At 66.5% G+C, this 19,988-nt stretch overlaps 8 protein-coding genes across 8 annotated transcripts; 3 read left to right on the forward strand and 5 right to left on the reverse strand.

The window, feature by feature from the left end:
• Positions 1-3: 3 nt before the first annotated feature.
• On the reverse strand, positions 4-2,016 carry MICPUCDRAFT_34472 (uncharacterized protein; the record flags this gene model as incomplete). The annotated part of the gene is made up of 3 exons (XM_003060530.1): positions 4-780; positions 924-1,683; positions 1,868-2,016. The coding sequence occupies 3 exons, from the start codon at positions 2,014-2,016 to the stop codon at positions 133-135; spliced, it is 1,557 nt and encodes a 518-aa protein (XP_003060576.1). The 3' UTR covers positions 4-132.
• Positions 2,017-2,527: 511 nt separating this feature from the next.
• On the forward strand, positions 2,528-3,376 carry MICPUCDRAFT_59917 (uncharacterized protein; the record flags this gene model as incomplete). Its single annotated transcript, XM_003060239.1, has 1 exon — positions 2,528-3,376. One exon carries the CDS (start codon positions 2,528-2,530, stop codon positions 3,374-3,376), a length of 849 nt encoding a protein of 282 aa, XP_003060285.1.
• Positions 3,377-3,693: 317 nt separating this feature from the next.
• MICPUCDRAFT_47831 (p-type ATPase superfamily) lies at positions 3,694-8,554 on the forward strand. The gene is made up of 3 exons (XM_003060240.1): positions 3,694-4,048; positions 4,334-5,139; positions 5,550-8,554. The coding sequence occupies exons 1-3, from the start codon at positions 3,742-3,744 to the stop codon at positions 8,466-8,468; spliced, it is 4,032 nt and encodes a 1,343-aa protein (XP_003060286.1). The 5' UTR covers positions 3,694-3,741; the 3' UTR covers positions 8,469-8,554.
• Positions 8,555-8,796: 242 nt separating this feature from the next.
• Positions 8,797-9,282, reverse strand: MICPUCDRAFT_7648 (uncharacterized protein; the record flags this gene model as incomplete). The annotated part of the gene is made up of 1 exon (XM_003060531.1): positions 8,797-9,282. A coding segment is annotated over one exon (486 nt), but the record flags the coding sequence as incomplete, so codon positions are not given.
• Positions 9,283-10,071: 789 nt separating this feature from the next.
• Positions 10,072-10,572, forward strand: MICPUCDRAFT_19115 (uncharacterized protein; the record flags this gene model as incomplete). The annotated part of the gene is made up of 1 exon (XM_003060241.1): positions 10,072-10,572. One exon carries the CDS (start codon positions 10,072-10,074, stop codon positions 10,570-10,572), a length of 501 nt encoding a protein of 166 aa, XP_003060287.1.
• Positions 10,573-10,614: 42 nt separating this feature from the next.
• On the reverse strand, positions 10,615-12,906 carry MICPUCDRAFT_59921 (uncharacterized protein; the record flags this gene model as incomplete). The annotated part of the gene is made up of 4 exons (XM_003060532.1): positions 10,615-10,878; positions 11,010-11,266; positions 11,410-12,179; positions 12,364-12,906. 4 exons carry the CDS (start codon positions 12,904-12,906, stop codon positions 10,754-10,756), a joined length of 1,695 nt encoding a protein of 564 aa, XP_003060578.1. The 3' UTR covers positions 10,615-10,753.
• Positions 12,907-13,950: 1,044 nt separating this feature from the next.
• Positions 13,951-17,511, reverse strand: MICPUCDRAFT_27821 (uncharacterized protein). Its single transcript, XM_003060533.1, has 4 exons — positions 17,443-17,511; positions 17,238-17,294; positions 16,090-16,999; positions 13,951-15,905 (listed from the first exon to the last, which is right to left on the reverse strand). Exons 1-4 carry the CDS (start codon positions 17,458-17,460, stop codon positions 14,053-14,055), a joined length of 2,838 nt encoding a protein of 945 aa, XP_003060579.1. The 5' UTR covers positions 17,461-17,511; the 3' UTR covers positions 13,951-14,052.
• A 219-nt stretch (positions 17,512-17,730) lies between these two features.
• Positions 17,731-19,958, reverse strand: MICPUCDRAFT_68905 (uncharacterized protein; the record flags this gene model as incomplete). Its single annotated transcript, XM_003060534.1, has 2 exons — positions 17,731-18,446; positions 18,636-19,958. 2 exons carry the CDS (start codon positions 19,956-19,958, stop codon positions 17,799-17,801), a joined length of 1,971 nt encoding a protein of 656 aa, XP_003060580.1. The 3' UTR covers positions 17,731-17,798.
• Between the last annotated feature and the right edge of the window lie 30 nt (positions 19,959-19,988).

Below are 19,988 nucleotides of genomic sequence, written 5' to 3' on the forward strand. Positions count from 1 at the left end.
GATAGGTTGGTTCATCTTGTAGTTTAGTTAAAACGAAGAAGCCCGCGTGCGTCATCACGAGGAAGGTTACAGTATATAAATTTTAATCGCCGCCGCGTCCTCCTCCGTCGTCGTCGCTCGCTCGCTCGCTCGTCACGCGTCGTCGCTCGCGCTCAGATACGACTTCTTCTTCTTCTTGCCTTCGCCGCGCGCCTCGCCCTGAATGAGATACAAAAACGACACGCACGCGATCGCGAAGAAGCAGTATATGAACACCTTATCCTCGTACAGCACGCCGAGACCCTTCAAGTTCTGAATCTCCCCGCCGAAGATGTTCGAGACCTCGGTGTCGATCGCGTACCCGTCGAACGCCTGCGCGCAAAATTGAATCACCGCTATGCTCGAGAGCATGATGAGGTTCACGTTGAACAGCAAGCTGCTCATGAGCGTCCCGCCGATCTTCATGGGGTACACGCTGAAGAGCAACAGCCGAAACCCGATCTTGACGTTCCCCTTGATCACGCACAGGATCAAGTAGAAGCAAAAGGTGGCGAACGCGGTGGTTCCGAACAGCCCCCACGCCTCGTCCATCGCGATGAAAAACTCGTTTAAAAACGAACTCACCGGCGGATCCGGCATCATGTACAGCACGATGTGCAGCATCCAGAACGCGGAGATGAGCGCGGCGACGACGCCGCCGAGCAACGCGACGTGGTACATGATGACCGTCATGCTCCACGTCGCGTCCTTGTCCTCGCCCTGCGGATACATCTTTTGCAACGTGAGTTCGTCGTCCTCCAGCTGCGTGGGTGAAGCGATCGGTCAGTTGAACGTCTTACCGGTCAAACGTTGAAAGGGAAGCGCGGGTGAAGATTGACGACGGGAAAAGTCCTCAAGGAACGGCGTGCACCACGCGAACGGGGTCGTATGGGAAGCAGTCTCACCTGCGCGAGCTTTTTGTTGATCAGCGCGAGCTTCTTCCGCGTCGTGCGGCTCTTCCCCGCGCCGCGTTCCATCCGCTGGACCTCACGCGTCTCCACCATCACCGCCTTCGTCGCCTCCGCGATCTTCCCCGCGATGCGCGTGTACTCGCTCTTGGTTATCACCTTCCGCGGCCTCCCGACGTAGGCTTTCAGCAGGTCGATCGGAATCGCCGCCATGCCGACGCCTCCAAACACCATGAGCAAAAACCACGCCGCGATGGACGACATCGCGATGACGTACACCGGGAATGTCGTCCGCACCTCCCACTCCTCCGTCGTCACGCCGCCGGTGGCGTCGCACGCGTACCCCGCGGACGTCATCCCGTTCGCGGCGTCCGCGATGATGCACCGCGACGCCGACGTTATCGGCGCCGCCGCCAGCGTCGAGAACCCGCTCTTCAACGACGTCACCGGGAGCTCGACGAACCCGAGGTACGCGTAGCACAGCCCTAAGATGATCGCGAGCCCGGCGACGACGCCGGTGACCCACAGCGACGCGCTCTTCGCCTTCGTCCTCGTGGTGTCCTCCTCCTCTTGCTCGTAGAAGAAAAACGTCCACGGCACGACCACCACCACCATCAGAAACATGCTCATGTAGACCGCGTACCACAGCTCCTCCATCGGGAGCGCGAAGTCGCACTCGCTTCGGATGACGGCGTCGGAGCACGACGCGTTGTTCGCGACGTCCAGAGGGAGCAGCAGGATGGACCACGTCGCGAGGCTCAGGGTCGTTCCATACAAAGCGATGTCGGGGTGGAGTTGAAAGGCGTCAGTTGGCGTTGAAAGGCGTCGAGGACGGGGATTGAAAGCGAGGGGTGGGAGGAGAGAGACGCCGGGAAAAGTCCTTAAGGATCGGCGTCCACATCGCCAACGCGGTCGTATGGGGACCAGTGTATAGAACGCACCTCAGGCCGAGGACGACGACGAGCTTCGGGAAATAAGACTGGTTGCGATCGTTCGGGTGCTGGAAGTGCACGAGAACGTAGAGGTTGATCGCGACGACGATCGCGGCGGCGACGATCGCCACGGGGATGAGGAAGTAGTTGGCGCCCATCGTCGTTCGAACGTCGCGCGCGTCGTCGCTTTATTTATCAGGTCCGATCCCTTTCTCCGTCGTCGCCCCTGGTTTTTTTCAGTCTCGCTCGCGATGAGCCCCGACGCGCGGGCGGACGGATCTGTCTGCGACCGCGCGCGACCGCCGCCGCCGTTCGCCGCCGTTAGCCGCGATGCGTTCGAGGACGAGGACGCTCGCGGACGCGTCCGACGCGCGTTCGAGCGCGTGCGAGGGTCGCGCGTCGCGGGCGTCGCGATGTGCGCGCGCGGCCCTTCGACGACGCCGAACGGGCAGTTTGGTTCTGTAGAGTTTGAACACGCGCCAACAAGTCATCATGGTGTGCCTTGCGAAATTTTAATCGGTGAGTTGAAAGGGGACTCGATCAAATGTTGAAACTACGGGGTGGGTGAAAACCGTTTGCATCGAACGCACCTCGAGCGGCAAGGAATCAACTCGGCAAACGCAGAGTCAGTTGTCAGTGCGCGACGCGCGCGCGGCGGGGGCTCCGGCGATGACGTCGCCGCGTCCGCAGGAGGTCAGCCTCGCGCGGCTCCTGCGCGTCTACGAGACGAAGGCGGCGGCCGCGGACGCGGCGGCGGCGGCGGCGGCGGCGGACCCCGACGCGGACCCCGACGACGACGCGTGGAGGCGCGGCCCGAAGCCGACGCAGCACCTCGAGGCGATGCGCGCGCTCCTCGCCGAGGTGACGAGCGCGGACGCGAGCGCGGGCGCGGCGTACGCGAAGCGCGTCGACGCGATCGCCGCGCGCGTGATCCCGCACGCGCCCCCGGCGTACTGCGCGATGACGAGCGCGGCGGGCGCGGCGAGCGCCGCGAGCGCCGTCGTCGCCTCGGGGCCCGCGCCGTGGAGACGGAAGCCGCGCGACGCGCCGCCCGCGACCGCGACCGCGACCGCGACTGCGCCGCGGCGGCGAAGAGGCGACGACGTCGGCGTCGCGTCGAGGAGGGGGAAGGGGTGGTCCGACCGCGACCGCGACCGCGGCGGGTTCGCGGTCGAGCTCGGCGAGGACGGCGCGAAGGCGCTCGCGAGGCATCGCGATCTTCAGGAAGGCTTGACGGATGAGCTCGCGTCTCTCGCGGGGGGCGTCAAAGCCAACGCGCTCGCGATGGAGGCGTCGCTCCGCGCGTCGCGCTCGGAGCTCGACGCCGCGGAGGATCAGCTCTCTCGGAACCTCCACGGCGTGAAGCGCGAGGTGGGGAGGCAGAGCGCGGCGTACGCGCGAGGACGAGGGACGGGATGTTGGACCTGGCTCGTGTTGCTTTTGGTGGGCGCGTTATTCACCTGGATGGTCGTGTTCACGCGGTTCACGCACGACCGCACGCGGGTGAAAATAGCGTGACGTGAGCGAGCGACGAGAGCGCGGCGCGAGGGTACTGTACCGCCGTGGGCGGCGCGCGCGCGATAGGTAGAGTCAGTCTTCTTTGAATAGCAGCGAAGAACGCGTCGAGTCGGCGGCGGCGGCGAAAAGGCGCTTTCGCTTTTTCTTCCGTTCGACCGATCGAAGACGAAAAAGGCACAGTGCCGATCAATCGTGCCGATCGACCGTGCCGATCGACCGGCGGTCGGCGATCGGTAAGGCACTCGAGCGGCACACGCCAAATGATCGATCTGTCGAGACGTGGAGGCTGATTGGTTTTGGAGGCACTCGACGAGAGCGCGCGAGGTGCGTCGCGGTGCGTTGACCACCGCCGGCGCGCGCGCGCGATGTCGTTCACGACCTCATCACACCTGAGCCGGTTGCGACCGGGCGGCGGCGGCGGCGCGCGCGACGGCGGCGGGCGGCGCGTCGCCGCGCGCGCGTCCGCGGGGGGGAAATCTCGCGTCCTCGCGTCGTCCTCGTTCACGAAGCCGCCGGGACGATGCGTCGACGCGAGGCGTCGCGCGCCGGTCCTCCCTCGGCTCGCGCTGAGCTCCCCGGAGTTGATCCGCGTCTCGAGGCGCGACGGACGGAGAGCGTGCCGCGTCTCCGTCGCGGCGCGAGCGCACGCGGACCCTCACGAACACAGCCACGGTGCGTCTCGCCGTCGATTCGCGACGCCGATCGATCACTTATCCCCAAACCCTGAAAGAAATTCATCCGACGCGTCGCCGTCGAATCGTCCGCGACGACGCGACGCCGCGGCTCTCCATCTCGTCGTCGCTCGCCGTCGCGACGCCTCGCGCGCCGTCGCGCGCGCCTCGGACGCCCTCATCTCCGTCGTCGCCCCCGTCCGGCGCCCGCTGACGCGCCCCGCCCTCCCCCCCGATTCGTTCCATCGCGATCGATCGGCCATCTCGCGACGACGACGACGACCAGGATGTTGCGGCCCGACCGGAGGCGGCTCGCGAGGCCGCCCGTCGTTCCGCGAGGCTAGCGACAAGGACGCGCGCTCGCGCTCGCACGGCGCCGACGACGCGTGCTGCGTCGCGTCGTCGATCTCGGACGTCGACGGCTCCTTCGACGAGGCGGCGTTCATCAGCGAGACGGGAACGTTCGACACGGACGCTTCCGCATCCGCCGGAGGCGCCGCCGCGATCAACCTGCGCGGGCCGGGCGGAAGCTACGACCACAACGCGATCGAGGCTGCGCTGACGGCGGTGTACCGCTTCACGAGGATCGGATACGTCGCGGACGTCATGCGCGGCAACGCGGCGCTGTGCGTCGTGTCGTGGATCGCGCTCGTGGTCGGCGGCGTCGCGCACGCGTGCGGGCATCTGGGCGTGGCGACGTCGACGACGTTAGCGGTTGAGACGGCGGCGACGGCGCTCGTCTACGTCCTCTCCGGGACGTCCGAATTCGTCGACGTCACGTACGAGCTCGCGGTCGGGAACGTCAACATCCACGTGCTGACGACGCTCGCGGTGCTCGGGACCGTGCTGCTCGGATGCGCGCTCGAGGGTGGACTGTTGTTGGTGTTGTTCGCGACGGCGACGTTTGTCGAGACGCGACTGACGCGGCACGCGAGGGGGGATCTGAAGGAGTTGTGGGCGACGGTGCCTGGTGAGGCGACGACGATCGAGCTGAACGCGGACGGGAGCGGGCCGGACGTGAACAGCTCGAGGACGGTGAACGCGCGGGACGTGACGGTGGGGACGAACGTGTTCGTCAAGGCGGGGCAACAGGTGAGAAGACTCGTCGGTCACGGCGCCCGCGTCGGTCGATTCGATTCATTTTTTGGTTTCCGCTCTACGGTTCCGTCCGGCGTTCTCTTCGGCTTCGACGCTTCTCTTCGAATTCTGTCTGGCCCGGCCGCGCGTCGTGGTGGTTGCCGAAGACGATACTTTCGCAGAAACTTCCTAGTTGGGATTAATTACCCCTCCGGTGACGCTATCCTTATAACTTAGCCGTTTACCCATCGGAGGCAACCACCCGCCGCGACGGAGGACGACGGTCGAAGATTTTTCTCGATTTCGACGAGCGCTCGATTTTCCCTCCCTCCCGCGCCGGATCCGGATCCGGATCCGACCGCCGCGCGCTGACGTCATCTATCCATCCATCCATCCATCGATCACGCCGCGCCGCGTCCACGCAGGTCCCCCTCGACGGCGTCGTCGTCCACGGCAGCGCGCTCGTCTCCATCCAGCACATCACCGGAGAGGCGTTGCCCGTGACCAAACGCGTCGGCGACGAGATCCCCGCGGGGGCGCTCAACAGCGACGGCGCGCTCGTCGTTCGATCCATCCGCAGCGCGGAGGACTCCACCCCCGCGCGCATCGCGCGGCTCACCGAGGCTGCGCAGGCGCGCAGGCCCGCGGTGTCGCGGCTCCTGGACACGTTCGGCGACAGGTACAGCAAGGCGATTCTCGGCGTGACGGCGGCGACGATGATCTTGGGTCCGCTGATCTGGGGCCTGCCGCTCCTCGGACGCGCGGGGGCGATGTACCGCGCGTTCGCGTTTCTCTCCGCGGCGGCGCCGTGCGCGCTGCTGATGTCGCCGCTCGTGTACGTCGCCGCGGTTGGCGCGTGCGCGCGTAGAGGCGTTCTCGTGCGCGGCGGCGTCACGTTCGACGCGCTCGCGGAGTGCGGGACGGTGGCGTTGGATAAGACGGGGACGATCACCACCGGGGTGATGACGTGCGCGGCGATCGAGAGGGAGAGCGCCGATCAGGGTAATAACGGATCAGGCGCGGGGGGTACTCCTCGGGCGCGAGGGGAGCTCGTGGAGGCGGTGGCCGCCGCCGCCGCGCGCGGGGGAAGCGTCCGCGAGGCGTTCGAACGGAGCGGCTTCAGGTCCTCCTCCGAGGCGTCCACGAGCGCCGCGACGGCGACGACGACGACGACGACGACGACGACGATCGACGCGAGCCCGGGCGGGAACTTGACCGCGCTCGCGATCGTCGCCGCGCTCGAGCGCGGCGCGACGCACCCCATCGCGCGCGCGGTGATGGACACGGCCTCCGCGCACGGCCCCGACGTCCCGGAAGTGATCGTCTCGAACTTCCGCGTCGTCGCCGGGAAGGGCGTTGAAGGGTACGTCTCGCCCGGCGGCGGGGGCGGCGGGGGCGGCGGAGGGAGGCTCGCGAGATTCGGTGCGGTGGAGTGGGCGACGGAGATCATCGCCGCGGAGGCTCCCGCGACGGCGGCGGCTTTACGGCGACGCGCGGGCGCCGGCGGGAACGTCGGCGGGTCCGTCACCGCGACGCTGGTCGTCTCCGAGACGCACCGGAACCCGTCGTCGGAGTTGAACGGCGGGTTGAACGGCTACGGCGCGGACGATTTACGGTCAAACGGTACCACCTGGGACGCGTCGTCGTTGTCGTCCGTGTTTCGGTTCGCGGATTCGCTGCACCCGAAGGCGGCGGACTCGGTGGCCAAACTCGCCGCCGGGAAGTGGCGCGACGACGGCATGCGCCTCCTCATGCTCACCGGCGACAACGAGCAGAGCGCGCGCGCCATCTCGGACGCCGTCGGCCTCCCCCCAAACGCGGTGAACGCGAGCTTGACCCCGGGGGACAAGCTTCGGATCGTGGAGGAGGCGAGAGAGGAGGCGATTCGAGACGAGACGCGGATGAAAAAGGGCGTCGCGATGGTCGGCGACGGCATCAACGACGCGCCCGCGCTCGCGGCCGCGGACGTCGGCATCGCGGTCGCGACCACGCCGAGCGAGGCTGCCGCCGCCGCCGCGGACGTACTGCTGCTTCACGCGGACGCGGATGGGATCTCGCAGCTGCCGGAGCTGTTCGAGCTCGCCGCGCGCACGCGCGCGGTGCTGCGACAAAACATCACGCTCGCGGTGGTGTCCATCCTCGGCAGCGCGCTCCCCGCGCTCGTCGGCGCGTTCCCGCTGTGGCTCGCGGTGCTTCTGCACGAGGGTAGCACGCTGCTCGTCGCGATCAACAGCGTGCGGTTGTTGGGAACGTTCGGGAGGCAGCCGTTACGGAAGTCGACGCTCCTAGCGACGCTCGGCGTCTTCGCCGCGTGCTGCGCGGGCGGGTACTGGTGCTACGCGCCGTCCGCGCGCCTCGCGCTGCGATCCGCGGTGGGCGTCGCGCTCACGACTCCGCAGTTCATCGCCGCGTCGCTGGCGCTCAAGTCCGCGTGGGCGGGGCTCCTCGCCGGGTGCCTGCACACGCTCACGGGTCCAGATCATCTCGCGGCGTTGGCGCCTCTGAGCGTGGGACCCAACCGCGCGAAAAACGCCGCCATGGGCGCGCTGTGGGGGCTGGGGCACAACACCGGGCAGATCCTGTTCGGGCTCATCTTCGTCCTCCTGAAGGATAAGCTCCCTTTCAACATGGAGATCATCGGGCAGTGGGGTCAAGGGATCGTCGGCGCTACGTTGATCGCCATCGGCGCGTTGGGGTTCTGGGAGGCGCGGGAGATGGCGGAGGGGAGGTCGGGACACTCGCACTCGCACTCGCACTCGCACGGGCTGCCGTTCGGGCTGGGCGGCGACATGTTCGGGGACGACCACGCGCACTCGCACTCGCACTCGCACGACGACGGCGACGTCGTCGCGAAGCTGAAGTACGCGCACTCGCACGCGAACGGCGAGGAGGCGGGGAGGGTGGACTGCCGCGACGAGGACGACGACGGGGAGGTCGGGCGCTTGCACTCGCACTCGCACTCGGACTCGGACTCGGACTCGCACTCGCACTCGCACGCCTCGTCGTCGTCGAGCGATGGAGCGCCCCAGCGCGGCGGCGCGAACTTCCTCTCGTGGACCTACCTCACGGGCACCATCCACGGCTTGCAACCGGACGCGTTGCTGTTGTTGCTCCCGGCGTTCGCGTTGCCGCGGCTGCAGGCTATCGCGTTTCTCGGGACGTTTTTCGTCGGCACCATCGTCGCGATGGGCACGTACACCGCGTGCCTCGGCGCGGGCACGAGCGCGCTGCAGAAGCACAACCCGAAGGCGGTGAGTTTGGTGAGCTCGATCAGCAGCTTCGTCGCGGTGGCGATCGGATTCGCGCTCATCGCGAGCGCAATCTTCGGGTTCGAGATTTTCTGATGTCACGAACGATGGATGGTCTGACTACGTCCCGTGGGTGTACTTTTAGCGTATACTTTTACAAATGCGAGTCGCTCTCGTCGTCGATGCCCGTCGTAGTCGTACGTCGTAGTCGTAGTCGTAGTCGTAGTCGCCGTCGCCGCCGTCGCGCCCGACGAAACACGCGTGCGGCGCCTCACTCGCAGAAATGCACAGCACGGATCTCCCAGACAACATTCTCGAGGATGAGCTCGCGGACTTTTTTCGCCGCCTCCGCGACGCCCTGCTCCGCGGCCTTCGCGTACCTCTTCATCGCCTCGAGAATGCTCTTCTCCACGCCGAGGCCATTTTCGTAGCAGAATCCGAGGTTGGCTTCTCCGTTAGCGTCGCCTTGATTGGCCGCTTTCTTGAACCACTTGACCGCCTCCTCGTGCTGCCCCTTCTCGTGGTGGATGCTGCCCACGTTGTTATGTGCACCGGCGTGACCCTGCTCCGCGGCCTTCGTGTACCATTTCACCGCCTCGGGAATGTTTTTCTCCACGCCTTCGCCATGTGCGTATAGCTGCCCGATGATATATTCTGCTTGAATGCAGCCTTGAGCGGCCGCTTTCATTACCCACTTGAACGCCTCCTCGTGCTGCCCCTTCTCGTGGTGGATAACGCCCATGTTGTGTTGTGCTGGGGCGTAACCCTTCTCTGCCGACTTTGTGTACCATTCCAGCGCCGTGTCGATGTTTTGCTCCACGCCGTGGCCGTCACTATAGAATTGCCCAATGTTATACTCACAACCCCCGCAGCCATGACGTGCTCCTCTGTGGTACCAGTCAAGCGCCATATCGTACCGCTTCGCCCCATGGTAGAAAAAGCCGAGGTTTGCTTGCTCACGCCAAGCGGTCAAGTCAGCCCCCGCGTCTTCGAGAAGGCGGTGAAAGTGAGCATCGGGAAGATCGAGCACGCCTTGGAACCCGAGGACGTATTCCGCCTTCGTCTCCCATGTGTTCTTCTCGTTCCACTTGTCCGGACACCCCGTGAAGTCGAGCGAGGGCGGCAGCGAAAGCAAAACTTTGGACGCCTCACGCCACACCGTGTTCACCTGCGCGAGAGCGACGCGCGTTCGGACGTCCGTCACGTGCGAGAACACCACGCTCGCGAGCTGCTCGTTCATGTCGAACGTCGGGTGCATCTCCGCGTCCGCCGCGATCGTCGCTTTCGCGGCGGCGAGCTCCTCCTCTTTGCGCCCGAGTTCCGACCTCGTGGCTTTGCGCCTTTCTTCGAGTTCGCTGACGCGCGCTTCGAGGCCGCCGCCGCCCGGCGCTTCGAGCGCGGGCGGATCAGCCTGAAGGCGCTGAGAAAAGCTGTGCATGACACCCTCGGGCGGTCGCGAGCGTGCGGCGGCGCGGGCGGAAGTGGCGCGGGGCGGGTCGTCAAACGAAAGTGGCCGCGGGGGCGGGTCGTTCCCCCGCAGCGACACGCAGCGACCTGAGGTGAACTTTTTCCTTTCAAAATGTTTTATCGATCGATCTCCGCTCAAATTCGCATTTCATCGCGATCGATGCCAAACTCCAGCCAAACTCTGGAAAACTTCTGTTCGAGAAGCTTCACAAGTCATCACACGCCACCGCCCATGGCGGAAGAAGAGGGCGGGATCGTGAAGGTCCAGCCCGACGCCGTGAAGAAAGGCGGGTACTGCTTCGTGCGCGGGAACCCGTGCAAGCTCGACGTGTGCGAGATCCTCCCGAAGGCGACCGCGAACGGGAACAAGCGTCTGCACGTCAAGGGAAAGGATGTCTTCACGCGAAAGACGTACGAAGACACCGTCAACCTGACCGCGGGGTTCCACGGCATCGACGTCCCGGTGACGTCGAAGCGCGCGTTCTCGCTCATGGACGTGGACGTCGAGACCGGGTTCCTGTCGCTGCTCACGGACGCCGGCGACTGCAAGGAGGACGTCGGTCTGAGCCGCGCGGGGGAGGACGCGACGAATAATGGCGCTCATAACGCGTTCGACGAGATCGGGGCGGAGGTCGTGAGACGATTCGAAGCGGGCGACGCGTTGCGCGTGACCGTGCTGTCGTTACTGGGGAAGGACGTCGTCATCGGCGTGGACGCGGAGGCGACGGGATAGAGTATACTTTGCGCGTGCTGTGCGCGTGCTGTAGCAGACGATAGCGCCGGTGGTCGTTTCGAGTATTATTAGCCCTGCAACACCGAACGCCGCCGCATCCGCCAACCGCCAACTGCCGATCGCCGATCGTCCTCTCCGTTCCCTCGTCGGGCCGGTCGGTCGTCCTCCATTCATGGTCCCATCAGAACAACCGCCGCCACAGCTCCCGCAACTCGCTCCCCTCGCCGCCGCCTTCACCCCCGCCCCCCGCGCCGCCGCCGCCGCCGCCGCCCTCGTACGCGCCGAACAGCACCGCGCTGTTGTGCCCTGAACGTCGGGGTGGAGTTGAAAGGCGTCAGGTGGAGTTGAAAGGCGCCGAGGGCGGGGATTGAAAGCGAGGGGTGGGCGGAGAGATGCGCCGGGCAAAGTCCTTAAGGATCGGCGTTCACCACGCGAACGCGGTCGTACGGGGACCAGTGCGAGATGGGACGCACCTCCGAACCCGAACGAGTTCGACAACGCCACCTTGACGTCCAGACGCTCCTTCGTCGGCCCGACGAGCAGCGCCAAGTCCACATCGTCCTCCGGGTCGTCGAGGTTGACGTTCGGATGCACCCACCCGTCGGTGATCGCCTTGACGCACGCGACCGCCTCCACCGCGCTCGCAGCGCCGAGCAAGTGCCCGATCATCCCCTTCGTGGAGTTGATCTTGAACCTGCGTGGGTGAAGCGATCGGTCAGTCGAACGTCTTACCGGTCAAACGTTGAAAGGGAAGCGCGGGTGAAGAGTGACGACGGGAAAAGTCCTCAAGGAACGGCGTGCACCACGCGAACGGGGTCGTACGGGGAGCAGTCTCACCCCGGGTTCTTCCCAAACTTCTCCTGCAACACGCGGAGCTCCGCCATGTCCCCCGCGGGCGTGGACGTCGCGTGCGCGTTGACGTAGTCGACGTCCTTCGCATCCAGCCCGCACGCGTCCAGCGCGCGGTCGATCGCGAGCGCGACGCCCTTCCCGTCCGGGTGCGGCTCCGTCATGTGATGCGCGTCGCACGAGTAGTTCCCTCCGAGCACCTCGCACAAGACGGGCGCGCCTCTCTTCAGCGCATTCTCCAGGGACTCGAGCACCAGAACCCCCGCGCCCTCGCCCATGACGAACCCGTCCCGCGCCTTATCCCACGGCCGCGACGCCCTCGTCGGGTCGTCGTTGCGTTTGCTCATCGCCTTGACGCTGCAGAAGCCGCCCATCCCGGAGGGGAGTATCGCCGCGTCCGACGCTCCCGCGAGCATCAGATCCGCCTCGCCGTTGCGAATGTGATCCACGGAGTTTAGGATGCAAAAGTTGCCGCTCGCGCACGCGCTGCTGATGGAGTAGTTGGGCCCCATGAACCCCAAGTCCATCGCCGTCAGCGCGCTCCCCATGTTCGTGATGGCGAACGGGATGCAGAACGGGTTCATCTTTTTGTGCCCGACGGTGACGAGCGCCTCCGTCGCGGTGCTGAACGAGTGCATCCCTCCCATCGCGCTGCCGATGAGGCACCCCGCGCGGGTCTTGTCCACCGCCGCGTCCATCTCGTCGCCCTTCGCGAACGGCAGCTTCGCCGCCTGCAGCGCCTTCTTCGCGGCGACGATCTGAGGGTCGTTCCGTACAAAGCGACGTCAGGGTGGAGTTCATAGGCGTCAGTTGGAGTTGAAAGGCGTCGAGGACGGGGATTGAACGCGAGGGGTGGGCGCAGAGATGCGCCGGCAAAAGTCCTTAAGGATCGGCGTTCACCACGCCAACGCGGTCGTATGGGAACCAGTGTATAGAACGCACCTGATACGCGATGAACGGGTCCACGCGGCGCGCCATCTTCTTCGTCATGAACTCCTCCGGGTCGAACCCTTTGATCTCGCCCGCGATGGTCGTCGCCATGTCCTCGTGCGCGTCCCACTCCGTGATGGGCGTTATCGAGCTCTCGCCGTTCAGGAGCTTCTCGTAGAAGACGTCCACGTCGTTGCCCATCGCGGTGACGCAGCCCATGCCGGTGACGACGACGCGCTTCTTGCCGTTACGCGTCAGCGCGACCGCGCCGTCCGCGGACATCGTCTCTGATGACATCGCCGTGGACACCGCGTCGGACGACGCGAGGACGACGAGGGAGGCGCCCGCGCCGGCGCGCGCGCGATGGCGTCCTCCGCGCGATCGCGCGGACGACGCCGCCGCCGTCGCGAAGAAGACGCTGACGCGCGCGCCGCCGCGCGTCAGCGGCGCGACGCGGCGCGTCGAGGCGGCCGATGATGAGGGCTTCTCGATCGTCGTCGCCGAGGCGCTCGTCGTCGTCATCGCCGTCGCCGTCGCCGCGCAGCAGGCCGCCATCGCGCGCGCGTTCGAGCCCTGGCAGATTCGATGCGGTATCGCCGCGGTGCGATCGCGTGTGGGACGCGCGCGTGCCGTGTCCGCGCGGTGGCGCGGCGGCGGTCGCTGATGTGTGCCCCGCGCCAGCTCGGCGCATCAGGTCGGCTCAGCCTTTCCCTCTATCCTTCGTCGGCCAATCAAAACGCGAGTTGGGAGAGTACGCGTACTTTTTACGATGTTGTGAGACGATGCCCATACAGCCAGCTGGCGCGCGCTCTTTCCGCGGGAACTGCTGACAGATGAGCGAGAAAAGAAGACGACGAGCTCTCCTCTCACGTCTCGCCACATCTCGACCCGCGCGGCACATCTCGACGCGCGCGTCTCGACGTTCTACACCTCGCGCCGTGAGAGCGTGAACTTCGCGCGCGACTCGCGACCGTCGATACGCCCGTCGAGCGTCGCGCGACGCCGCGTACACGCCGCGGGATCTGAGCGAAGGCCGTTACTCGCCCCCGCCTTTTTTTTCGCTCGCGCGCGCGTTCGAACGTCGCGCGCGCGTCTGGACCATCGAGAGACCCTCGCGCGCCCGAAACGCGCAGAAACCATGACGCGCAACATCGCGAAAGAGATGCTGCGGAGTGCGGCGATCATCATGCAAAAAGAGGTGCGCGCGCGACCCCGATCTCGCCGGGGGAACGGCATTAAATGTGTCCAGTCAGCGTGAAGATTTGGATATCCGCGATGCACGCATATCTTTTCGCGCGGCGGCGGCGTCTCAACGCGACCGACCCCCCGTCAACCCCCGCGCAGGCGAAGAGCGCGTACAAGTACGGCGAGGACGCCATCTACCATCTCCCGAAGCGCCTGAAGAAGCTCCATCGCAAGATTCGCGACGTCGAGACGGGTAAGTCGACGCTGTATTCGCGGTATCAGAAGGGATGGCCGCGAGGGTTCGAATTTAATTCGCACCGCGTTCGACGACATCTGTCGGCGTCGATGGGCTGGGACCCCGCGGGGCTGCACCTCGAGCGGTGGGGGGGGAAGAAAGGGGACAAAGACGAGCTCGCGTACTGACGCGTCGGCGGCGTCGCGTCGATCTTGTTGTAAACTACGAGTACCGCGCGTGCGAAGTATCTTCAGTGCAAAAAAGCGCCGCCGTCGAGCGCGTCATCGCCTGCCTCTTCCCCACGCGCCGCCGCCGCCGCCGCCGCTCGGCTCCTCGTCGTCGCTGTCGACGTCGCCGTACTCCCACATCCCCGCCCTGCTCTTCCTCGCGCGCTCCTGCGCGACGAGCAGCGCCTGAAACACGCCGGGTTTAAGCTTTAGAGTTTTATCCGCGCGCGCGTACCCGTCCGCGACCATCGCCTCGTTCACGGACGGCCCGTCCTCGTCGTTCTTCTCGCCGCCCTCGCCGCTCTTCTCGTCGCGGCGCGCGCCCAGGGTGACCGTCCACTCCGGCGACGCGTCCGGGTCCCACGGCGCGTGCGGCGCCGCGTGCGCGGACTCGACGCGCGAGAACAGCGCGCGACCCATCGCGAGCGCTCTGAGGTTATCGAGCGCGTCGCGACCGAAGTCGTCCGGCGCCGGCTTCACGCCGGCGAGCGCGCACAGCTTCGCGAGCGGCGGGAACGGCGCGAGCGACGGATCCAACGGCCGCACGCGCGACGGCGGCAGCGCCTCGCCGTTGCCGTAGTCGCAGTAGAAGACCTTGATCGCGTCGTTCCGGGGGGGCTCGGTGACGATGGCGCGATACCACGCGTCGTCGCCGGTGAATCGTCCCGCGACCATCTGCCCGCGCTTCGGCGCGAAGGAAGTAACGCTCGAATCGTTTGCGTTACACGCTTGGAGCTGCTCGAAGAGCCAGTCCGCGCGATCGCCGTCAGCTCTCTGCGCGAAGAACGTCGTCCCGGTGATGACCTCCGTGACGCCGAGCGTGGTCGTCTCTTTCGGGCCTCCTCCCCCCGCGGCGGCGGCGGATGCGGCGCCGCGCGCCGCCGCCGCCGCCGCCGCCGCCGCCGCCTCCGCCTCCGGGGACCACCCGACCCAGACCCCGGCGCGGATTTGCTTCGCTTGCTCCTGCGCGCGGACGAGGGACTCGCCGCTGGGGTGACGCTCCGGGGTGAACGACGGGTGAAGCGTCCCTAACCCGCGCTTCAAGAGTTCCTCGCTCAGGTTAAACCTGCCGCCCTGCGTCGTGAGGTGCCCTAAGAACGTCCCCGTCTTATCCACGGCGTCGACCTCGATCTCGACGTCGCGTTGCAAGCACGCGTGCCGCACAAAACGTAACGCATCTGCACCGTGCGGTTCACCCCCGGATCCGGATCGCGGCGGCTGCGGGCACCGCACGCCCGCGAGCGAAAACGCGATCGACGCTGACTCCTTCGGCACGTGAATCTTCATCCGGTGCCCGGTCACGACGTACTCGACCACCCCCGCGCTCTTCCCCGCGCGCTGCAGGAACGGCAGGAACTGCTTCGCTTTCGCCGCGGTCGCGCTCGCGTCGTTGACGCGGTGGATCGGCGCCTCGCGGTCTCGGTTTTGAACGCCCTTCTTCCCTTTGATCGCCCGCTGTTCCGCGGCGAGGATGTCGTCGTACCGACCGCTTCTCTCGTCGTCGCCGCGGTGCTTGATGGCGCTCGCGAAGCCGCGCATGACGAGCATCTCCGCGAGGTTGGCGCCGTCGCTCGCCAGGGAGACCGTGCCGAAGTCGAGGTGACGCTCGGGGGCGGCGGCGTCGGTTGCCGTTACGTCTACGCCGCCGCCGCCGCCGCCGCCGCCGCCGATTTTCCGCGAGTATTCCATGACGACCTCGACCGAATGCCCGACCGCTCTCTGCCTCAGGAACTCCTTCGCCTCCGTCGCCCACGCCTCGGGTTTCTGCCCTCGCCGCTCGTTCCCGATCCTCGGCGCGCGAATCGACGCGAGGTTCACGCGGCGCTCCATCCCGCTCGACGCGTCCGCGATCACGAGACAGTCCCCGCTGACGGCTTCGATCACGACGCCCGCGAATTCCCTCCCGGCTTTCAACGTCAGAGCGCTCAGGGTCGTTCCATACAAGCGATTGTCGGGGTGGAGTTGAAAGGCGTCAGTTGGAGTTGAAAGGCGCCAAGGGCGGGGATTGAAAGCGGGGGGTGGGCGCAGAGAGACGCCGGGAAAAGTCCTTAAGGATCGGCGTCCACATCGCCAACGCGGTCGTATGGGGACCAGTGTATAGAACGCACCTCATGCTCGACGCCGGCGGCGTGTACGTCTTCCAAATCCTCGCCCGCGCGTCCTTCGCTTTTCTCTCCGCCGCGCGCAGCCGCTGCGCGCCCGCGATCGGGTCGGTCATGAGCGCGACGGACCAGTCCACGACTTTCGCGAGGCCTTCGGAGACGAGCGCGGCGGCGACGTCCACGGGTGCGCCGTTTTCCGCGAACAACACCGTCGCGTGGAGATTATCGTACTTGTCCGCGCCTTCGAACACGACGCGAACCTCGCGGTGTAAGAGTCGGCATTCGGTGAAGTGTTTCGCCTCGCGCGCGAAGGGTTCGGGCGCAGCTGCGACGGTTGACGTTCCATCTTCCCCGCCCGCCGCCGCGTCGAGTTTCGGTCTTTTCCCCATCGCCGGGCACTGCGCGCCGGCGACGTTGACCGTGATCGTCGCGTGTCTCGTCTCGAGCTCGTCCGTGAGAAGGCACACGCGGAGGCAGCCGCCGTTCAGCACGGCTTCGACGATCGCGGGCGTCGGAACGCCGCGGCGGGTGGAAAGTAACGTACGGTTATCGACCGTTTCTGGCGCCGGCGGGGAGCGCGTCGCCGCCGCGAGTTTCGTCGCGTCCTTCGTCCACAGACCCGCCTCGCGCGTCTGCGCCTCTCGCTCCGCGTCGACGAGCTCGTCGTAGTTCGCCGCGGCGTCGCCGCCCTGGGACGGCCGCACGCGCGCCCATCCGTGAGAAACGCTCGCGAGAGAGACGTTTTCGTCCCCGACGTAGATCGTCCCGAACTCGCGGCCGATGGACGAGACGACGTACTCGACGCGAAATTTTATGCGTCGTCCGACGAGGCGCTTGCGAAGAAACTCCCTCGAGTCCCACGCGAACGGCTCGTCCCTCGTGGAGTTATCGCGACGCGCCTGGGAGACGATCGCGGGACCGGGACGAGGGGAAGGAAGCGTCAGCGTCGCGGGCGGCGACGGCGCGGCGTCGTCCATCTCAGGCTGAGAAGATCGACGCAGATCTCCGTCGATCGATCGATCGGACGCGGCGGGGGTCGAAGGGAAAGCGAACGTCGCGGACGACGTTTGGATCGACCGATCGACCGAACGATCGGTCGAACGCGCGCGATCTCGCGTTCGCGGCGCGGGGACGCACCATGCGAGGCGCGATGAGGGACGCGAGCGTGATCGTCTTCTCCGGCGGCGGGCCAGCCTGCGGCGGGGCGGTGGGGGGGGAGGGCGCGGGCGTCGTCAGTCGGCGGAGCGATCGAGGCGCGAGAGTGCCGATCTCGTCCGATCGAACGGTCGATCCGTCCGAGAGGGCGTCGACGACGACGACGACGACGACGACGACGACGCACCGCCGCGGAGGCGCCCATGACGACGACGCAATCGCCGCTCGGCACGGCCTTGACGAGGCCGTGCAGCCATCCGGTGCCTTCGGGAGCCATGGCGTTCGGTCGGAGAGCGCGCGCGTTAAATATGACGCTGTCGCGACGAACAGCCGCGCGCTGCAGCTGCTACCTGCAGCTGCTGCGTCCTCATTTTATTTTCGGAGACGAACAGTTTCGTCTTCTTCGGCGCCGGCGAGCCGCCGAGCGCGACGAGAGCAGAGATCGAAGAGAGAAGAGCGACGCGAGCGAACGAATAGTCTACCGCGCCGTTTACGTTACACGCGCCGCGAACGTCTACGCGTCCGACGCGTCGTCGCAGCGCGTCACCTCTTCACGACGGACGCGAAGGACACTTTCAGTTTCCCACCCGGCGCCTTGGCCTTCGCGGCGGCGCGCTCTCCGACGTCGCCGCCGATCTCGTCGTGCGTCCCGCCCAACCCCGCGATGTCGTCGTCGTGATCCACGGGCTCGGGGACCTCGATCGCGGCGGCGGCGGTCTCCGTCGTCGTCGTCGTCGTCTCGTTCTCTTTATCCTCACCGCCCGCGTCCTCCGCCGCCGCCGCCGCCGCGTCGTCGCCCTCGCCCTTCTTCTCGCGCTTCGCCGCCGGCTCCTCGCCGTCCGCCGCCGCCGAGGCACCCGCTTCCGCGTCTTCTTCCCCGTTCCCGTTCGCGTCGTCCTCGCGCCCGCGCTTCGCCCCGACCGCGGCGGCGGCGGCGCCACCCTCCGCGTTCTCCTCCGCGGCGGCTTGCGCCGCCGCCGCCGCCGCCGCCGCCGCCGCCGCCCTCTCGTTCGCCGCCGCCGCCGCCTTCGGATCCGCCGGCGTTCGCGCCTCCTCCTTCCCTTCCTTCCCGGAGTCCGGGATCGCCCACGCCGGGACGTCCTTCCGTTTCATGTGCTTCACGTGCACCTCCATCCCGGGCTGCCACTGCACGGTGCCGTCCGCGCGGTTCACCCACGACGTCACGAGCATCTGAGGGTCGTTCCATACGAGCGAACGTCGGGGTGGATTTCATAGGCGTCAGAAGTGGAGTTGAAAGGCGTCGAGGTCGGGGATTGAAAGGAAGGGGTGGGCGGAGAGAAACGCCGGGAAAAGTCCTTAAGGATCGGCGTTCACCACGCGAACGGGGTCGTATGGGGACCAGTGTAAGATCGAACGCGCCTGAAATTGCTCAACCGCGGGGTTCAAGTTCAGAGTCCCTCGAGGCGCGGGGCCGCCCGTCGTCGGCGGCGGCGCGGGGCCTAACCCGATGTAATAGATGCAGTGCAGCGCGGAATCCTTCGCGGGGTCCTGCTTGCGCTCCGGGTACGGGTGCGCGATGAGCGCGCCGCCGCTGCACGTCTCCACCGCCTGCACGAGCATGCGTAATCGCGAGTGGACCCACCCTTCCCACTTTTTGAAGTCGTCCTCCGTGATTGCGCACATGGTGACTTGAAGGTAGTGCTTGTGCATCGTGAAGAACGGCAGCGGCTCCCAGAGCGACTCCCACTTCGTCTGGCCCATGAGAATCTTCGCGCACGTCTCCCTCCCTCGCTTGAACTCTCGCTTTAACACGTGCAGCGTGGAGTGCGTCACGTTAAACGTCGAATTTTGCGCCGGATACGCGGGGGTGATGATCTTCATCAGTTGAAACCGCTCAGCCTTGTTCACGCGCTCGTCCCACACCCTCAACCCGTGGCCTTCATCGATGATCGCGGTCAACATGACCGGCGTCGTCCACTGCCACGCGTCCCAGAGCTGAAAGAACGAGTACACGAGCATCGACGCCGCGGCGTTCGGGTACAGCTGGCAGACGCGCGCGACGAGAATCGCCAGGTTCACGCCGCCGAAAAACCCCTGCACGTTTGAATACACCCCGCGCTCTCGCGCCCACACGCGAAGCGCGCGGAGCGCGATGCGGAAAGAGGCGTGGTTCGGCACGAGCCGGAGGAGTTGATCCGCGACGCGGCAGCCGTTCAGGGACTTCACGGACGCGTCGTCGAGGTTCTGAAGGATCGACGTCTGGCACACGTCCAAATCTTCCGGCACCGCGATGAACGACGGCAACGACGTGTACGCCATGTCGACTTCGAAGCCGCGGAAGATGAGCTTGAGCTCCGGTACGACCGCGTCTGGGACCGCGACGATCCTGTCCGTGCCCGGGTGGTTCTTCATCGCGAGGTAGAAGCTCCCTTCGTACTCCGTCCACTCGCTTCCGAAGAAATCTTCGCTTCGGCTGAGATGCCGCGGACCGATGCACAGCGTATCGATATCCGCCGCGGGGCCGTGGACGCCCAGCCGGTACGACCCGAACGTGTACAGGTTACACCGCGGCTCGAGGTCCTCTTCGATCCCTTTCGCCGCGGACGCCGCCTTCACCCACTCCTGCAGCGCCTCGTTGATCTCGCCCAGAACTTCCTCGCGTCGCGCGCACTCCTCCGGGGATTCGAACACGTTCTCGAGGTGCAGCCGCGCCTCGAGCTCCGCGCTGAGCTTCACGTCCATCGCCGTCGGCGCAGCCTCGCTCAGGGGTTT

The sequence above is a fragment of the Micromonas pusilla genome, assembly GCF_000151265.4.
Source record: "Micromonas pusilla CCMP1545 genomic scaffold MICPUCscaffold_8, whole genome shotgun sequence".
Lineage (NCBI taxonomy): Eukaryota > Viridiplantae > Chlorophyta > Mamiellophyceae > Mamiellales > Mamiellaceae > Micromonas > Micromonas pusilla.